Source organism: Coturnix japonica, chromosome 3, assembly GCF_001577835.2.
Source record: "Coturnix japonica isolate 7356 chromosome 3, Coturnix japonica 2.1, whole genome shotgun sequence".
NCBI classification, from domain to species: Eukaryota; Metazoa; Chordata; class Aves; order Galliformes; family Phasianidae; genus Coturnix; species Coturnix japonica.
In genome coordinates this window covers 28129059-28150298 of record NC_029518.1, presented here as the reverse complement: position 1 = coordinate 28150298, position 21240 = coordinate 28129059, and the positions used below count along the sequence as shown (strand labels likewise).

General features: G+C 38.1%; 1 protein-coding gene across 6 annotated transcripts in view; it reads left to right on the top strand.

Annotated features, from left to right (window-relative positions):
* LTBP1 (latent transforming growth factor beta binding protein 1) overlaps window positions 1-21240 on the top strand; it is a 164429-nt gene that overhangs the window by 9843 nt on the left and 133346 nt on the right. For all 6 annotated transcript variants that reach the window (XM_015857695.2, XM_015857697.2, XM_015857698.2 and 3 more), the window contains exon 3: window positions 4717-5008. In XM_015857695.2, the coding sequence (XP_015713181.1) occupies window positions 4717-5008 (292 nt within the window). The remainder of the gene's footprint in view (window positions 1-4716; window positions 5009-21240) is intronic.

The following is a 21240-nucleotide window of genomic DNA, read 5'->3' as shown; positions in this document are numbered from 1 at the left end:
TCTTTGTTCCTTTTTTAGCAGTTCTTAATGCTTGTGAATTTTTTTTGTTCCATTATTTTCTTTTTTTCTTCCATTGTGACTGAGCAATGAACTGATGTCTTCATGGGACTGCTGACAGTAACTTGTTTCGAAGTGGTAGTAGTCTTCAGCAATTCCATGTGAATTTAGGGTTGCTTTTACCCATGTGCTTGTTTCATGTTTATCTATGCTGAATGTCATTTGCTGTTTTATTGTTGAATTGCTTAAAGGGTTTCATAATTTTTCACAGTTCACCTGCATCAAACAACTTGCTATCTGATAAACTTAGTTATGGCTCATAATTTAGACTTGGTTTATATTTGCATAGCACTCTTTGTGCTATAGGAACAACTTGACCCCATCAGAGAAGTACGACTGTCTTTTTGATGAACAATTCTTTGGACTTCACATCTCTAATTCAAGTTTTGACATCACTGTTGTGGTAGCTCACTTGCAATAGCATATCAGAGACAGTAATGAAATGCAAAGATGGGTAAGAGTTTTGTTCAGAGAACTGTAACGGCTTATAACAAAACCATCCATGTGGGAGTGGAATGAATATATTACAACTCCGGGAGAAAGGTGAGTGATATGCAGTGCTCAGAAATTGCTGATTGTCTGATTATTGAAGGCTGTAACAGTACACAACATTATTATTGCTCACCCAGGTTTTATACCGATTCTTTTGCATCTACCTTAATAACGGAAGAGGAGGCTGAACTGAACCCATCTTTGATCTTGCCTAGTAAGGCTAATCTCATTACTTGCATCCTTGCTGAGCTTCATTCTGAATTTGCAGTCATGTCACAGAGTCTACACTTCTAACAAAATTGTATCCACCCTTTTTTTTTTTTCCCTCCATGTTCAACTTACTTTTTCCACACGCCAGTTTCTTCAGGCTTAGCTTTATGGAAAATAATGGTGTTTTTAAGTTAATTGTGCCATTATTGTTGTCTTAAAACAAAGTAATGAGGTCATCCATTTGGCACATAGCAGCTGTTTTGAACTTTTTCAAAAATAAACTTCTGCATTGTATCAATTAAAAGCTTGTTTAATTCTTTCCTAAGACTGTGATCTTGTATCCCATTTTGTGATCTGTTACACAACATTAATGAACTTCAGCTGAAGGATGGATTGTTGTGAAGATCTCATGGGTCAGTTTTTCAGCCCGCTGTCACTGGTCACATAACTCGAGACTGACTGTCTCTCTAACATTTGCTAGAACTGCTGATGTTGGTTTAGTTGATAGAGTAATGCAGTTTGTCCTTTGGAGCTTTTTGTATGCTTTATGTATACATAAATTTGAGAAACCTTCTGGGTAAGTGAAGTAAGAATCTTCCAGTCAGGGTAAAAAATATATGGTAATTTCAAAACAGGTTGTATTTTCATCTGCATAGTTCAGAATTCACTAAACTGTGATTGGTGTTCTAGGAGATCAGATATTTCCTTCTACCTTTTTGGGATGGTCTAATGAGCTTGATTTTGTTTGATTTCTATTCTTGAAATAACTTGTTGAGAAGCCTATAGGTCAATATGGATTGATTTCTATTCTTGAAATAACTTGTTGAGAAGCCTATAGGTCAATATGGATGGAAGTCCACAAACCTCAGTAAACATACTTAGGATGGGAACATGTTTTCATGTTGTAAAAATGGGACTTCTAAATCTTTTGCAGAAGATTATTTCTTTCTAAAGCACTCCAGATGGTGCCAAAGTTATTTTGCTGTGATCTTTATGCTATTACTGCAGAATGATGAAAGTGACTGTCTGAGTCACTGCTCTGCTCTTGGGGTCTCTTCAAAGCCTTTTTATCATAGTGTTGTTAGTAAGGAATAATTAACAGAGTCATAGAGTCATCAAGGTTGGAAAGGACCTCTGAGATCCTTCAGTCCAACCATCTGCTTACCACCAATATTTCTTCACTATACTATGTCTCTCAGTACAACATCTAAATGTTTCTTGAACATCTCCAGGGATGGTGTCTCCACCACCTCCCTGGGCAGCCTCTGCCACCGCCTCACTACTCTTTTGGAGAAGTTTTTCCTAACATCCAACTTGAATCTCCTCTAGTGCAACTTGAGGCCATTCCCTGTAGTCCTATCGCTGGCTATGCGGGCAATGTTCTTAATGAACATGTCTGAGTCACCTGTACCTCCTAGATTTGTATTACTTGGTTATTTCTGTTTGAAACTATGGATCTGTGTTGTTGCTGTCTGGTAGTATGATTCTATCCAGACTGAGAACGACAAAGTTACACGGAGACCATTTGCCCAATAGTATCAATATCAAGATTCATTTTTCCTTTTTTTTTTTTTTTTTTTAGAGCATTACTGAAATGAGTTCCTATGTAGTTGTGGAGGAGTTGTGTTGGAGTGGCCTGGTTTACCTGTAGTTGTACATAACTAAAAATAGAAGCATCCTCTTCACAGAACCATGTTAAAAAAGTCCTGTTGAATGTGTGCTTTGTTTTTCCATGTTTAGAAATCTGTCAGAGGGGTCTTGTGCTCTTAGATCTTTAGTTCTTCTGAAAAATATTTAAGAAGCTGAGGAAGATTAGAGTAAGGGAAGGGCAGTGAGTGTCAGGTTCAGCAGATACATGGTTCCAAGTTATGGTAGCATTGCTGTCAACCTAGCCTGTAATGTGCTCAGATTTCTGGTGCATCGTGATCCTTAGGGCAGTTAGATACCTCTGCTTTTTTTGCTGTATTTTTCAGTGGTAGCTTGTGACAAATTCAGGTTTTTCTTCGCTCTTTACAATTTAGAGTCCCAGAATCTATTTTCCAAACATAATCCATTTCACTTGTGTGAATTACTTGTGTGCCTAGCAAAATCTAGGTCTTGAAGGCAAGATGTAAGGAAGAGTTGGCTTATGTATAACAACATATGTTTGTTGTAAATCCCTTCTCAAGTTCTCAGTGAAAATTTTCTTCTGCCTTCTGGCAGTCAAAGACACAACCCATGCTTTTTAAAGTAACCAGAAATATAAATAAGGGAATGACTACTTTTGTTTTTGTGGCTGGGGATGCATAAGTGCATTTAAAGTAGTTCAGTCAAACAGCGTTCGAGAGGAGATAGGCTGCTGAACAACACATGGAACGGGGAGTTATCTGGGAGGAGAACTCCATTTAAAGCACGAGTTCTGTGGCAAATCTAATGCACACGTGTACAGATAATACATGTGATACATTTCTATCAAATGCTGTTATCAGCTGACAAATAAACACCACTGAATTAACGCACCTCCATCCTAGCAGTTTTTTTCAAATGTGAACTTGTATGTGTACTTTTTTATATGCAGTGTATGTGTTGAAACTTGAAGTGCCAAGTGATCCAGTTTATTTGGAACGGTGCTGTGGACTTTTCTCCAAATCATTATGAAATTGGATATACTGAAATATGGTACAGTACCATGTGTTATATTTTATGATACAGATAAGCCTGTAAAACTTGCAGATTTGGTGATCTGGTGTATTGTTTTGTCTGAGCTAACACAAAGCATATCTCCTGCTACCAATAGTAGAAGTATGCTTAGCAGTATGTCTTCTCATAAGAGCTCTACTTCTCTAGGACAAATGGAAAAAATCAGATATATTTTGGTAGATATTTTAGTTTGAATTGTGTTATACTGTTAAAATGTATCCACTGAATAAGATAAAGTCTTTGTTTTGACATCTTTGTTATTTTAAAACTTCTAAAATTGATTAACATTTTAAGATTAACCGTCTAAAATCCTGGATTTAGGCATACCTTTGCAGTGTTATGAATACATACGATCAGTAGCTACTTTTGTTGCTTTCTTCATTTCATCTGCAAGATTTGCGTCTTCTCTATTTCTTGCTCATTCAAAATGGAACTGAACTACTTGTGTTTTAACAAGGTCCAGGGGATGAGTGTTGAGACTAAGCTAATTATTCAAATTCCCTCTATAGTCAGTGAGTAGAGTGATACAGCCAGTGTAATTAGTTCTATCTCATGGCACATGCCTGAAAGTGAATTGTCTTTTAAGGTGACTTATCCCTCTACACAGATGGAACAGGGAACATACAGCAATGTGTAGTGCAAAGCAATCTCAAACACCTGTCTGTTTCTTCAAAGAACACCACCCCTGGTTGTAATTATGTCATTATAGGAACAGTTTGCGCATCTCTTTAATGTTATTGCAGTGGTGATTTCTTGGCTTTGGGGTGATTGAAGCAGTGGAAGGGTTGAATTGTATCATGCCTTTTTGTGTATCGTTTTGATCATCTGTAGTGTGGCTGTAATGTTCTACAGAGCTCTTTAAATAGTAACAGAATAAATCTAAGCTTGGATCAACAGTATTGTTTTATAATCTGCTTTCTTTTTTTTTTTTTTCCATCAGTATGCAATTTGGTACTGTATGGAGAAGCAGGATGCAGGGAAGGGGTACAGAAGATTGCTGGCAGGCAGATTTATAACAGTGCTATATTGATTTCACTTGTGTATTTCCTATTTTTCGCATCTACACCATTTTGCTTTTTCAAGCTGTTCAAATGTTGCACATATATTATGTAGGAGAACAGTAAAAGCTGCACCAACTTGTATGCTTTTGTGGAGCTTAGCAATGCTACAATCTCATACTTGATTAATATTTTTTTTTTTTTTATGTAATTGTGGGGTGGGTTTGCATGTTCCGTTGTTCTTTGTTTCACAGGTACATTTTAAAATGTCTTTCCATAGCTAACTGTGCACCACCGTGCCAAAATGGAGGGATGTGTCTGCGACCTCAGCTCTGTGTGTGTAAGCCAGGAACAAAAGGCAATTCCTGTGAGGATACAGTCATGCAAGACACAACTTCTACTGGAGGCCGGAGCCCTCCTGTTGTTCCCCCGTGGCCCATCCCCCAGCAAGCTGCCCAGCAGGCCTTCTCCCAGAAGGTGCAGGTCCCACCAAAGGTTGGTCCTATGACTCAGATGGCATTCACCATCAAGCAGAAGCCTCCTGTTGGATTACCTCAGCAAATGCAACCACAGTAAGTGTTTTGTTTTTAAATTTATTTTCTCTTTCAAAAGAGGTCCAGTATTGTACATCTATAAAATATTGTTCTTTGCAAATTGGAAATGTGACTATTGTAGAAGAATTCTTTTTCTTCTGCCTCCAGACTTTATATTATTTTGATTAGCTGAAATACTTCAAGCGAGTCTGAAATTTCTCTGCCTATAATGTTGCTTTTTTTTGAATATGCACGGTTTGCTTCAGGACTGCATGTGATATGGGAGGAGAGGGAATACACAGGAGTCTGGTGATCAAATTGAATGTTGGCAGTTTTAGGTGTCTGCAGCAGCTACTATTCCTTCAGCTTCAGAGGCAAAAAGTGTATCCCTCCTGTAACAGGTGTTACTTTTGGGTAGCTATAAGCAGGATACAGCTATTTTGTTTCTAGCCATGAGAGCAAGATTCTTGGGACTGGGAGTTAAACTGTGTATTCCCATGTCCAGAATTATAAAAAATAATTATTAAAAAAGCCTGAGGCCAGAATGGCAGTGTAAGGTTACAATAGACTTCACTGAAGTAGTTACATGCTCCTAATAAAATATACCTCTCCAAGCTGCTTCTCAGAGTAGAGATCACTGGACACTGCCAACAGTGGCTAGTGCTTTCAGGTTGCCTCTTTGTTGGATTCCTACCTCCTAAACTTATCCAGTTCCTTTTGTGGGTGTTCCAACTTGTGCTGCTATGGAGTCATAAGGAAAAACAGCTTAATACATGTCATGTAATAGGAAGAGGGAACTTAACTGATTTCCGCTGGGGTTCTTAACCTCTTTTCAGTGTGTAATTTGAGAAATTTAGAAGGTGGAGCAGAGTGGGCTTTAAGAACAAATGGATTCAGAGCTGTGGGACAGAGAAATTGCCACCTGATTTCGTTTTTTTTTTTTTTTTTTAAGTGCTCTGGGCCCAGTTTAGCTCTATCAGAGAAAGGGTGTTATTGGCGTCACAAATATGAAGGGGATATTACCACTAAAATCATCAGACTTTTCACTGCTCCCTTTCATACAGACCCAGCAGGGCTACTAATCCTCAGCACCTGGCTTCTCTGCTTTGCTCCACAAAGCTCTGTAGCAAATCATTTCAAAGAAGCTGGGCAATTCCTTTCTTATCAGTACTTATTTTTGTGTGCCTTCCTCCCTCTTTTTCCATCTGCATAGAAGTATTCTCAAGGATCTCTTCCTTCTGTTGTGAGAAGGGCAAATTGCCCAAGTCGGGTAGTAAAATGTACTTTAATTAAAGAAAAATGTTGTTTCTTCTTGCCTGAAAAAAAAAAATCTGCCCTTTACCACGTATTCTGAAATGACACTGAGGAGAAGCTTATGGATATTTGCAGTGAAGACTTATCTGCTATTATTGATGGATATTCTGAGTTCAGGGATAAAGTATTCATTGCATATGAAGAAAGGAGATAATAAATTCATACTTGTCTTTACTCATGTAGATCACCAGGCTATGACTTTCAGTTTTTCTAGAGAGCCATCGCCCTTGCAAGCTGCAAAGTGTCATGCTTTACCAAAATCTCTGTTACTGCTCGCATGGGACAATGTTCCAGATACAAAGGAGAGCTGACTTTAGGCTTAAGAAACCATTATCTGTTATCCAGAGAGCCTCTGTACACTGCCACAAGCAGTGCTAATTCGTGTGAACTTAGTTAATATGACTCTTGTTAACCTAAGGATTTTCTCCTAGATTTAGAGAGACTTTTTAAAAGTAAATGGGAGTTTATGCTGGTTTTTGAAATCACATGAAGATCAATCATTTTCATGCGGTTTAATAGTGGAATGGGAGAAAGAAAAATCGAGTCTTCAGAGGTATGAGAAATCCAGCCTACAACCTTAGAGGGAGACAGAGAGGAAATGCGCTGTTTGACAGACCATTCACACGAGACAAAAAGTTGCATGTTTAGATATAACTGTTGTAATCGGTGCTAGCAGTGGCTATGTAGACTAATATAATTTCAGGGCTGAAAGAGAACTGAGGTCAGTTCTCTACCCTTAGTGCAGAGCATAGTCTAATTTGTACTTCAGTTCCTGCTTTGAATATCATGTGGTTTTTCTGTTCTGTATGCTGCTCAAATCTTTTTGGAATAGCTTTTACCTGTTCTCAATCTTAGAAACCTATGCACGGCTATGGCAGGAGTAAAACTATTGGCTGTGGGTGCTGTTAATACAGTAATCTGAACACTGCTGCTATGCTGAGTTGCCAAGGCCTGGTAAGAGCCAGAGCAGAACCCAACCTGGAACACCAAAATAAGCTCCTATAGTAGACTTGTCTCTACAGCACTTTTGTTTTACTATTCGCTATCAGTTTTTGTTTTTCTGTGCAACTTTTCTAGCAACTCATTGAGATACATTTTAATGACTGTTTATGGCATTACAGTAGCTATGATATTCAGGAAAATAGGAACTCCGCATTTCTTCTTAGAGATCTCTTTTCGAAGAACAGGGTGCTGAACAGAAGGAAACCTGGAGAGAGATTAATTTCCTGGAATATCTTGGATTTAGAACACAGGCATTGCCATAGCCCTGGGCTGGGGATGGATGTTATCAGGTACAAGGTCTCATCTTTGAAGAATGTTAGCAGAAGATGTGGACGGCTGTAATTGAAAACAAATGGTGCCGTGGAAACAAAGGTCTGCTTTTTATTGAAACCTGTTGGTAATTCTGATCTCAATAACAGATTTGCTTTGTGGTCCTGAATTGCTGTGATAGCTCTCGAGTAACTCTGAGCATCCCCTTCACTTCTCCTCTCACATGTTGGCAGCAGCATAGCCCCAGCAGTTTGATTTTCTGTGTTTACCAGCTGTGGGAGCAAAAAATAATGGATGGGGGAGGAAGGGGGAGTGGAGCCTTTTTTTTTTTTTTTTTTTTCTTTAAGCTTTCCATTATGGTGTCCAAAATAAGATGCATCAAGCTCAGTAATATACTGAAGTGTCTGCGTTGTATTTTTCCTTCAGCCAATAGCAGCCTCTTTGTAGAGACAAGTTAATGGGATTGTGAAGTGGTAATGAAAGTTTGAGTTGGCTTCTGCACTGGACCAAGGTCATCAAAGGAGAGGTAGATGTATAGCCTTTAGGTGACAGTGTTGGGATTATCAGTGTGTCTGACGCATCTAGAAATACTCTATGAAAAGTCTGCTTCAAACTTGTATTCCTGGGCTACTGGGTTTGGTTTCATGCTATTACAGGCAAGTACCAATGTGAGATCAATATGAACTTAAATTAATAACAAAACCCGAGAGAAGAATAGAGCATACTGTTGTAACCTTACCAAGATTGCCAATGGAGGACACTTGTAACTGAAAAATGAATGAGTTCTTTTTATAGTTTGTTCATAAGTTATGGACTTGTGTAGATAAATCTAGATGCTATTGACTTCACATTGTACGAACTCTTGGCTGAGTTTTACTGCAAAATGTAAGTCAGCTTTTTTACTTATTCCATTTCCTGTCCTGTGTATTACAGTTGTTTCTTTGTCTATATGTAATTATTTTTAAACAGTGAGATTTTAAGATTGGTTTACAAGGTTGACAACCAGGTGAAGATTTCAGGAATCACTTCTCCAGTCTTTTCTTTTTTTTTTTTTTTTAAGGTTAACAGCTAGTGATAGTAATTAATTCTAGAGGACATCAGTTTACATCTCTGTTAGGACTGTTCTTTGTACTAAAGGTATTAAAGTAGTACAGACTAAGTGAAACTTCACTGTTTTCTATTCAGAAGAGCCCTGCTCTTAAACTTGACTGCAAGATGTGCTTGAAAATAGCTTATTGAATCTCGTTTTGACAAGAGGTTGAACTATTGTCTGAAAAGACTGGCTCTTTACAAACAAACCTTTTCTTTTTGAGGGATGGCATGGGACTTTGGAGTAGCGTTCAGTTTGGAAGAACAGATGTATTCATGTTGGAAGTGACTTCTGGAGGCTGTCTGGTCCAACCTTATGCTTAAAGCAGGTTTGCATTGTTAAGCTTTGAGTAGTTCTGGGGTTTCAAGGCTGGAGATTTCATAGTATCTCTGGGCTCCTACTGCAGTATTTGGCCTTCCTCAGGGTTAAAATAAACAAAAATGCCACCACCAAAAAGATCTCTATCTAGTTGAAATTTTTATTGTTACACTTCGTGGTTTTGTGTCTGCTTCTAAAGTCTGTCTCTGTCTTCTCTGTGAGTTCTCAAGAGGCAGTTGTAAATAGTAACATCATCCCCTAGAGCTGCACAAATGCAGTTCTCTCTTCTCATGCAATCTGTATTCCAGTTCTTGGCAGTTCTGGTGGACTCATTCCACTGTGTCAGTATCTTTCTTGATTTGGAAAGCCCCAGACTGGATATAGTACTTGTGATGTGGTCTTGCAAGTGCCAAATAGAGGTGAATAATATTCCTTTGACCTGCTGGCTGTGCTGTTGCTGGTGCAGTCCAATACATATGATTGGTGTTCTTTGCTGTCGGGGCATGCTGCTGACGTGAGTTCAGCTTGTCCACCAAGACCCTGAATCCTTTTGTCCAAAGCTGCTTTCCAGCAATTTCACCTCCAAATCTGTAATTTTCCCTAGGGTAGTTGCATCTCAGCGCTTTGTGTGCCTTTGAACTTGTGAGCCTGTCAGAATCCCCCAGCCCTCTGGTTCAACAGCCATTTCCTCCAGATTGAAATTGTGCGCATAGTTGTGGACGCTGTGTTTTTTTCCCCTTGTATGGGTCATTAATAAAGATGCTGAACAGCACTGGTCCCAGTATCGATATCTAAGGAAAATAGCTAGTTAATCACTTTGCCTCCTGCCTATTGGGTTTTATGATTGATTACTGTCTTTTCAGTCAGGAAGTACTTGCAGCTCTTTCCCCTACTTTGTAATCCATTTTACCCATATTTAACCAAATTTTCCACAAGGTTAGAACAGGAGACTGTTGAAGGCCTTACTAAAGTCTGGCTTACAAAAATTAATCACACTTTCAGGCACTGAGCTAGCTGTCTCATCACAGAAGGCAAACAAAAACCAAAACAACTTTAAGCTAAAACTAGAATGTCCTCTTTTGGCTGCATATATTCTAAAAGCTGTAGTTCAGTTGTATTTACTCTGTGATATTGTTTCCTTTTGAAGCCAAGAACTCATATACATTACCCTTGCTTTCTTCAGGAGATGATGTGTCTTCTCTTGGGGTACGTGAGGAAGCTGGAAAGGATTGAACTGTAATTCCAGTGTTGATATGATATCTTTAAAAGTCCAGTTTTTTTTTTCTTCAGGGCAAGATAATTCTGTATTAGTGTTCTTGCGGCTTTTTTCCTTGGTGCAAGTCAGCTTTTGATATGTTCACTTAAGCACACACATATATTCTGACTGAAAAATATAACAAACTGGAGGATACTGACTGTACAGAAGGTCCTGAACAAATCTGTGGTTTAGAGCCACTACTGTTCTTTTTAGGTACAATCATAGGAAGTAACCTTAATCTTCAGAGCCTTTGTCATGGGCTGCTAGTTTCTGTACTCCTATAGCCCAGTGCTGTGACTGTTTGATTTAGTATAAGGAAAAACATATATATTTAAATCCTTTGAATTCAGATCAGCACATGTGCTTTACAACACTGGTGAATTGCTACTTCTCAGATTTTGAAACTTAACTCAAATGATCAGAAAAGAGATTTATCTATCAGTTCTGGCACCCACTATTTGTGTCACAAAGCGGTGCAAGACTTGTGCTATGTCTTCAGTTAAGCTGATGGCTGCATCCCTTCAGGACTTTCTAACATGTAATGACCTCACTGTTTTCTTATTAGGGTTTCACTAACACTAGGTGGCTCCACGAGGAATAAGGAAAATTCAGTTTCTGTCACAAGCTATCCAGCGTGAATTCTAAGATGTGTTTGCACAGTGCTTTGTGTGAGAGAACTGCTCCAAAGAAGCGTAGTGTGCTCTTGAAGGCATTCTGAAACACTTTCTTCTTCATGAACTTGAAAAGCATGTTTATATAGTCTACTTATCCAAGCTGCTCTATAAGGCATATTGCTTTTGAGATAGTTGTTGTGCTCCTTCTTCCAGGAGTCTCATCAAATGGAACATATCCTACACAAGGTAGACTTAACTTTTAAATTGACTTTAAAAACACTGAGTTGCTTTCATTTGAGTGGTACTGCAAAACATCCACACTAATGTATATTATTAATTGCAAATGGATTTAATGAGTAGTCTAAAGTATTATTTTGTTGGTGTGAACTGGCTGGTATGTGATCTTCTAGTGTGGCTTTTCCACTTTAATTGTGCCACTATTAATTTATTTTTTCCATTTATTATGGAATTATTTCAGGAGATTTTGGCAAACAATATGTGATTTAGTACTTAACAGTCACTAAAACTGTTGGAACCTTCATATATTCAGAGCTTCTTTCATGTATCTTGTTGGGGGCTTGAAGATGCCTGAATTTTTTTGAGTAGGTGGCAGCATGTTTTCTGTTCTAGTAAGAGGTATTTACTTGATTGAGGTGTTTTTTATGCCAATTTGAGTTGGCGTAAAGCTTTTAAAATGTACAAGAAAGCTACTTGGAAGTAACTTTTCTTGGAGCACATATGATTGATTAAGCTAATGGGAATTCTTTTCATGTCACTTTTATTGCCTCTATATGCAGCTGCAGGATTGGTTCTCAGGAGAGTGATTCACAAAACTAATGTCCATTGTTAAAATACATCTGTAATTTCTAAAAGAAGAAAATCAAATTGAGGATAAGGTTTCTTACTGGTCTGAACCAGAGAAATAGTATTTGACAGTATTCTGTCTTTTAAAAAATGGTTTTTGTTTGTGGATTTTTTTTTGTGTGTGTGTTAAAATAATCAATGAATCAGTGGTATTTTGAACTTTGAGAAAGCGCTTTGTTCTTAGTATCAGAAATCTTGCTTGTTTTTTGATCTTCAGCCCTTTAAAAATTAACTGTGGGTATCACCTCATTTTCTTATTTTTTTTTGTCTTGGGTATTAGTATAACTCGGTATTGTCTAAACATGTGGCTTATGTTGAGAGTTCATTTTTAATAACCTTATTAAACAGATAGCAAAGACATAAGGAGCCCCCCCTCCAGGAACTTTAGTGATCTTACCATTTTACTCTTGTATCAGATAACTAGATATTTCAAGCATTTTCATTCAGAGAATGATGTGGGCTGACCTCAGACAAAGACAGACATATTTTCAAGATTGAGCCTGTCTGATTAATTACAAATGCCTCATTGATTTCTCATCTATGAATAGCTTGCTTGCCTCACGATTTAGGATCCCCAAGAGAGACATGCTTCATCTCTAGTAAACTCATTTTCTTCTTCACTGCTATAGTCTGAAAACTTTTTTTTCACTGTGAGGCAGTGTCTACTTTGCCTAAACTTCATGAATGTTTTCTATGATTTATATACATCCTTGTTCAATGAATTCCTCCCAGGAATCTAAAACTGCTGGATTCAGTTCAGTGTGTAATCAGTTGCTAATGTAACCACTACTAGGAAGGGTTTATTACTTGTGTCATCCTAAGTTGAATTTTCAAATGTTACTGCTCATCAGTATATGGCAAGGGACAGATATATTTTTTTAAATTTCTATTGAAGACATGATCATAGATTCTGAAGAACACGACAGCTGGAGGAAACAAGATCTTCTATTGCTGTTCAGACATAAGCTGAAGCATTTTACCAGCTAGTTTTCTACTAGAGGGGTCTGCAGTAAATCTTGTTTGTCTCCCCCTCTAGCTAATTTTTTCCAAGTTATCTTGTAGGGCCTATAACATCACTTGGTGATATTAAAAGGAATTCTTTTTTTCCAATTTGGAGCATCTTTTACCACAGCACCCAGACTTTTGGGGCATTTTATAAGCTGTTTAAAAACAATTTAAAGAAAATACTGTTTATGGTTGCTTTGTGTTTTCTGTTATTAAAGAGACTACTAAAAACATAATTCTGTATGCACTGTGTCAGGCTAATGAGTTTCAAAAGCATAAGTCTTGAAAGGAAGGCTAGACAATACTAGTACATATTATGTCATTGGGCAGTAGGTGGCAAGCTTTGCTTTTCCTTCTACTTAAGTTTTATTTTCATGTTGCACAATGCCAGAATTTTGAAAAGAGTGGTTTGAATTCACTGGAATATGTCATTTATTGGCAACAGATTTTTTTTTTCTAGCATCTATGTTCATTGTGTGTAATTGTTTTTCTATTGAATGCTGAAGTGAAACCTTCTTTCTTCAAATGGCAGATGAATACAAATCAATATGTGAGCTCTATTGTATTCTCTTATGGCTTCAGCAGAAAGATTATTAACATAAAAATTACAAACAAATGAATTGCAGTCACAGTCAGCTTCATGTTATTTGATCCCTGCGCTTCTCCTGTTTAACTTCTAGGTAGTGTGCTACAGATATGAGGTGCTCTAATCAACACTGTCCCCCTTTCAAAATGTTTTCTCAGAATGACACCTAGGCTTCTAGTTCTGTAACTAGTGGCTAAGAAGGAAAATTACTGATGTGCAGTTTTTCCTGGTATGTTTAGTGCCTCCCTCGTGAATTGCTACCCTGAGATTGCTGTCCTCACAAAACTCAGCCTGTTCTGCTGGTGTGTTGTGTTGGTCTTGGGGGTAGTAAAGCGACAGCAAAGCGCATAGCTGAAACTGTGGGTGTGTAGAGGAGGAAGTGACTGATGCTTGTACTTTGCTGTGGATTGCCATTGATGCCCCATTTCTGTTAAGGCTTCTTGGTTTGAACCCATCACATGGTTTAGTATGGATTAGCAGCCAGCTGTGCATCTGTACCAAAGATACAGGGGGCTCAACACCTCTTCTCCTGTGCAGTTCTTCCAAGCCATTGTCCAGCTTAGACATTCTCTCCTGTTTTCCAGGATAAATTTACCTGTTATAAAAGTTTTTGTTGTTGTTGTTTGGTTGGTTTTTTTTTGTTTGGTTGGTTTTTTTTTGTTTGGTTGGTTTTTTTTTGTTTTTTTTTTTTTTTTTTTTTTTTCATTTGGTTTGGGTTTTTTTGGGTTTTTGTTGTTGTTTTTTGTTTGTAGCTCTTATTGCTTTGCTCTGTATATGTTTTTGTGATTTTGTTCACGAGTAAATTAAAAAAAATAATAAAAATGGTGGCACCCCCTCACATTTTTTCTCTGTCTCCCCTTCCCACACACATAATTTATAATAATCTTTTTCTGAGAATAATTAGCTGTGTTGAATCGTTGAATTTTCTTGATTCCCAAACTTAAACATAAGGATATAGGTGATGATATAATTATGTCATTGTAGAAATTACAAAACAGTGATTTACAGGTGTTTTGGTTTGGTTTTTTTTTTTCCATCAGAGGTTTCTGCACAGGGGTCTCATTATGTAAATGGCAGCTCCATGAGTTTATATTTTACTGTAAGGCTTTGTGTCCTTACATTGTCTATGATGAAGATCAGAAGTGTAGCATTTGGGGCTAAAAGGTGGATCAGCTGTAATTTGAAGGTATAGTTGATTTAATTGCTGTGGTAACAGTAGGCATACGTGAAGGATCCTTGGCATCAACTAAAAGTGAAACCCAAGTCTTTTGAGACCATTCTGATACTGCAGCTATTTTCACTTCTGTAGTCTTTGGCAGTGCTATTGATGTATATGTGCTAGAACAAGAACTGGTTCAAAGGTAGTTACTCATCTCTTTCCATTGCCAGGCATTGAGTCAGCCCTCAAGAGCACCACCATTCATCATTCTAGAGGAATGTAGTCATTGGGTTGAAAGAGCTGAAGTCACTGTTTAGTTGAAATAGCTGGTCTCCATCAGGATTGAAATAATTTCAGTTCTTGGAGATGGTTTTGTGATGAGAGTGATATCAGTCTTAGTCCTGGTGTCCTTTTTGAACTGTGCTGGCACATATTTTAATACTCTTGGCCATGCAGAGTTGGAATGCTTATAAAGGCAACTCTGCAAGTTTCTATTGTGATCTTTCGGCCTATTCTTTAGCTTTCTAATAACTGGAGCACAAACACAGAGCCTTTTGTTCAGCTCTCTCAAGTGAAGCAGTTTCTGTCTGTAAGCTAAAGGATAGTTTGTAGTTAACTCTGTTGGACTTAATTTTTATGTTACTGAGATTGTAACAGAGTTGGGTCTAAGTGGAGTGTTGGACCATGGCCTTACTAGGTATTGTGTGAAAAGTAGACAAAACCAACACTGTTACAAAATAGGCTGGCTATCTGATAGGTTAATTGGTCTCAACTTGGTATGAGAAGTGTGCAGCTGATGGTGAAAAACTGCCTTTTGTGTTGTGGTTGACAAAGCCTGGTCTCTTGTCCCAGCTTCCTTGTAAGACTTTTTAGATCTGAACGTTTGTGAATTTGACCACTCAATTATCCTTTCAATAGTCCTTCCAGGTTATCCTTGTTTTTCTGGTGGGTAGAGACCAATATGCTGCTGAAAGGTCACTGCACATATAGTGTACTTCACATGGCAAGGTGTTTTCTAGCTCCGGTTCATCAAAAGGAGTCTGCTGAACTTTTGGTGTGACTAAACTTGTGGCCAGAAAGATTTCAACCTGTATCCACCAGAAAAATAAACACATATTTGAAGTAATCTTGAAAGGATAAATTACTGCCATCATGAGGTTCAGCTGCACAGTCATACAGTTTGGATTATTACAGTTCCTGAGATGGCACTGCCTAACTGCTATCTGCTTAACTGATACTTACTTGTACTGTATTGTCATTAAAGAAAAATAAATGGCCGTGGGGAAACCTGGTGATTAACTGTTGCTCATCTTCTCTTTCTTTTTGGGAAGTCTTCTCCTCTCTCTTGGAGCTCTTCATCTTTGACTCAATTTCTTCTTGTGTGTATTTGGCCTGTGTGATCCTTGCACTGTAATTTCTGCCATGCTTTGTATTTTTGCAGCATTTTGCACAGCAAGGCTGGAATCCTCGTTGGAGGTTTACTTTGTAGTAGTATTCTGAAGTGGTAAATGTTTAATGGAAACAAAGAGCAGATAAAACTCTCCCTTTTCTGTGTTTTAAAAAGTTTAGAACTGCAACCACTGTTAGTCATTGTGCTTGCTTGTAAATGGTTTCAAATAGCTTTTTCTTAGAACAGCCATTTTAAAGTTATTCATAGTAAACAAGGTTGTTCTAAGAAATGATTGAGCTTACAATTGTTTAAAAAGTAGCTATGGAAACTAGCTGATGAGTCTCAATTTTAAAATGAGAGTTCTTTGCTTTCATTGGCTGTGTTCCCTTCTTGGGAATGTCATACTTCCTTCATGTGCACTCTGCAACATTTTCAACTAATTCATTTTTATTTATATGGGCAAAATATTCATCCTTAGTAAGATACATTGAAGTCTGTTGTGTGGTGTTGTTGTTGTCTAAGCTATACAATCATGAAAAGAATCTTTCTGTTCCAACGTAGAAATGTGAAAATCCACTCCTTTCTAAGTCTGGCAAAAGAAAGCTTCCTTCTTGAAACAAGACCAAGTGTGCCAAATTTCGGCTTGAGTCTCATAAGCTGATGGATTCTTCTCAGCAAATGTTAAAAAGCATGTCCAGAATGCTCAACAGTTAGGAACTTGGGTTTAGAGGGGCAGAGTTTAGTAGGCACGATTTTCAGTTTGTTAGATTGCACTGTAGACAGGGTTCCTCTTAAGACCATTTTACGTAGATTACAGCATTTAAAAAGTATTTGAATAGTCTTGTTTGCTTATTATTAAAAATAATAATGGGGGGAGATATCTGGTCTGAAAGTAAGAGACCAAAGAGGTAATAAAGAAATGTGTGGTAATAACCAGCTTTTCTATTCAGTATTTGGCTGTACTGTTGTAGATAGAAAATTCTGTGGGAATGTGTGTGAAATGTCTTTCTTCCCACAAGAAAGATTCAAAGTCAAAGTTCCTTTCAGATGCCAAGAGGAGTAGATTGTAGGTCTCTGCTTAATAGTTGTCAAGTTGTTTGAGATATTGAGCTTGGTGTGGCTTTGCTAAGTTTGCATCTCTTGATAATATTTATGAAGTTCTAAAATATGAGTGACTCATATCGGAAGTACTTCATGTTCTGATTATACAGAACATAATGCAGCTTTCTGAAAGATCTTTTCAAAACTTTTCCAACTGTATAGAAGGCACTATGTATGTGTTTTTAAATCTTCAGCTTCTTAAAATGATAGTGTTTGCTATAGAGTGCCTAGTTTTAGAGCTTTTGAGAGTACCTAGACCAAGCTGTCAGGAAATGTTTCAGTTGTACCTTGAAACGCATGCAGTTGGTCATAGTTATGGTATCTACTGTGGTTAGGTACCTCAGATTGTTAGTTTCGCATTTGGTTGTGCAGTGTGCTACCATGATGTTCTTTGGAAAATACATCATTTTAATTGCCAAACTTATTACACAGAGTTGAATTTTATAATAGAGGTGTGTATTACTTCCAGTGTCAGCTTCCAGCTTTTCTGTTCCTACTTGTCCTGCATTCTGAGAAAAGGGCAGGGAGCAATACTCCCACCTGGCTTGCACGGTTTAAGTCACATGCAAGTGTTCTACAGTCCATTTGTTATAATCTTCTCTATTGATTTAGATCACAGACTTAAGTAAAATAAAATGACCAGATTTTGCAGGCAGACTGACAAAAAATGCTGATTTTTTTTCAGAGAGTCTTAGTTCATAGAAACTACAGTTGTGAAATCAAGTGATCAGTAGGCTGGAAATGTATATTATTCTTGATTATTTTTAAAGTTAGGAATTAGACACTAGGAACTACACTGCAGAGACTCATACAACGTACGGTAGGGGGTGAAAACTATGGGTTGTTGTACAATAAGATGCAGAAGAGAATGCAAGAATACTTTAAGGTCTTTTCAAAGGATGCAAATATTTTCAATATCCAGGTGATAAAACTGTAGAATCATAAAATGGTTTGAGTTGAAATGGAGTTTAAGATCATATAGTTCTAACCCCTTGCTGTAGGCAGGGATGCCTCCCTCTAGGCCAGGTTTCTTGCAGCCCCATCCAGGCTGATCTTGAGAATGCCTTCAGGGAGGGGCCCAGTGGGGTGGATGCCTCATTAAAGAAATTCCTCCTAATACCTAGTCAAAATCTCCTCCAGTTTCCCCATGTTCTATCCCTATGTGCCCTTATAAAAAGTCACTCCCCAGCTTTCCTGCAAGTCCCCTTTGGATATTGGAAGTCTGGTATAAGGTCTTCAAGCCTTCTTTTCTCCAGTCTGAAGAGCTTTGACTCTGTCAGCCTGTCCCTGTTGGACCTGCTCCAACAGTTCCGTGTCCTTGTTGTGTTGGTGGCCCCAGAACTGGATGCAGGATTGCAGGTGGGCTTTCACAAAAGCAGAGTAGGGAGGCAGCATCATTTCCCTCATCCTGCTGGTCACACTTCTCTTGGTGCAACCCAGGATGTCATTGGCTTTCTGATCACTGCCAGCTCATGTTGAGTCTTTCATCAACTGATGCCCCCAAATCCTTCTCCTCAGGGCTCCAAAATAGTTGAGAACTTGTAACAGAGAAGAACTCACACTGATCTTTCTGTCTTGTGGGTTCTGTGGTATTCGTCTTCTTTCTTAGAACTTGTCCTCCTCTTAGATACAGACCTTCTCTCAGAAATACAAATAAGGAAGGAGGAAAAAATAGTACTGAACTTACTTCACAACTTCTCATAGTCTCAATTTGAATTTGATCACCTCCCTACCCCTTCCCCTGATTTACATGCACAGACAGGATATGTGAAATCTCTAGGGTTTGTGCTCTCATTTGTAAGGCTGGTGACGACCATCCTTCATGTTACAAATTTGGTCTGATGAAACTATTAAGCTGTGCCTTCAAGGAAGCTGAGAGCAGAGAGGAGGAAAATCCAAGTCCGTTCTTTCTCATCTGCTTCCCAGTGATAATGCTTTTTGGACACAGATATGAGAGCTGCAGGCTGGGGAAGCCAGACCTACCAGCATTATGCAAGGATTCAGCTGATGTGGTCTATCACATGATGGCTCTATCCCAGCATGAGAAGAAAGGAGTGATTTAGTGTAATGTTTCCTGCAATCAGAGGCACTGTTTGAAATAAAGCTATTCTCCCTGTTTACACTGGTCTTATTCTCCGTGGTCTTGCTGGTCTTTGCTTCTCTTTTGTAAGATTAGTTTCTTCTCTAGGCTCTGTGGCAAAAGATGTGGACCTTTCAAGGTTAAGCTTTCAAGCATTTCTTTTTTTTTTTTTTTTTTTTTTTTTTTTAAATTGAACTTGATATTTCTTCATGGTGTCTTGCTTACTGTTGTGTATATGTGTTACAGGTGTTGGTGGGGGTGGGAGTGAATGTACTTAAAGCTAACACATGCAAACCTATAAATCTATACATCTATATCTAGGTATATCTAAGCCTTTTGAGCTAAGGCTGCCCATTATGTCACAGGAGAAATTTGGTGGCTGATACAGAGGGGAAGTTGATCAATGTACCAGTCCAACTTGACATGCTTCCCGTGGAAGTTGGGCTACAGATTTGGGATGGAACAGCCACATTTCTCCCAGCAGAACTGATCTCATGATGGAAGGCTGCCTGACCAACAAGTACTGAGGGGAGCTACTAGCACTTCTGCATCTTCTAATAAGCTGAAAAGAGGACAGAATCAGCACCTTACTCACTTGTGTCTGTGAGTGCATGTAGGAGAGCTGACAGTGTTTGTATATTCCTGGTTATGTTGTATGTCTGGTATGCCTGTAAACCTGAATTGACAGAAGAGGACTGAGGCATTTAAAGAAACTAAGCCCAAAGTAGCATTTGAAGAGCTGGACATAGACAGCAACTGCTACATATTTCTCCCTTCTTTCAAAAGGATTGTTAGGCTCAGGGATTCTGTATAATTATTCATTGTTATTGTTGGTGACATATAGGGGTAGGAACCTACAGTATTTGTTGCTGGAGTCAGCATCTCTTATGAGTGAGAACTGCTAAGGGGCTATGAAGGTGTTAAGAAATATCATCTACAAGAATGTTTCAGTGTTGGAAGTGGGAAATATGCACTTTGAATAATCATCAATAAAGGTGGCTAAGAGACCTGGAAGCATACAGTGGTGTTAGATTTGCAGTTGTATCCACGACTTTTTGAAGTTTTATTAAGATAAAGAGTAAATTGCTTTATGTCAAACTAAGGGATGCAGAGTTCTTCGGGCTTTTTGGATGTGATGCATAGCATAAGCCTCAAAAAGGTCTATCTGTCACAAGTGCTAGTTTCCAAAAGTTGTGTGGACCACATTCCACAGGGCTGCTGGAGATGTGTAATTTGCAAGCCAGCTGACACCACAGAATGAGTTGTGATTCATGGTTCTCAACATATAAGCTTTTATCAGGGTGATCTTGTGGTAGTGGTTTATTTTGCTGTTATTTCTCCCATGACAGATTATCTAATTAGGTTGTTTGCTATATGTCTGTGTCCTAGTATGTATGATCATTCAGTCTGTCTGTAGTTGTAATGCATATTGGCCAATACAGAAGAGATTATTTGCAATATTTGCATGGTTTTTGATGGTAAGTTGTCAAGCTGACAAACCTGTCTTTCAGATGCTAGCTAAAATGATATTTTTGAACTGATGAGGTTGTAGATTTGCATTACACATCTGAATTGTTTCATAATAATTTCTGTAAATGTTTGCTTTTCCCAAGTATTTTTTCTAGTAATCGTGAGAGCATAAATAGTATGCTATAAGCACCTCTTATAAAAGAAAAAAAAAAAACCAACAGAAAAACAAAAGCCAACATATACCCCTAAACTTTTAGGTGTCAATTAAAATCTAGTTTCATGCTTCTAACTGGCAGTGGTGTTGCAGTAAGTTTTTATAAGCTCATATATATGTGTGCCTGTGGTATTATTTACTTAACATATTTATTTTTCATTTGATTGTTCATGTAGTTCACTAAGCAGTATGCTATTTCCAGATGCACAGTCTATGTTTCCTGGCTTACTGAGCAGTCACTGCGTGCTTTAAGATAATTTAAGTTAGTTTAACGTGTTTAGGAGCTCAAGCATGTATTTCTTTGAAGTCATTAATGAGGAAAAATGAAAAGAACAGACACCGCAGACACCTCAGTACCAAAGCACGTGAATTAAAAGAACGTGAAGAGAAACTGCTAAATTGAGCCCTGAGGTTATGATTTCAAACACCTTATAACCTGTCCTTTTCATAGTTCAGACTTGCTGGAATGACAGTATTCATCTTTCATTTTGATGAAGTCCCTTATGCAACACAGGGGGAAAAAAGTACTGTGAAAT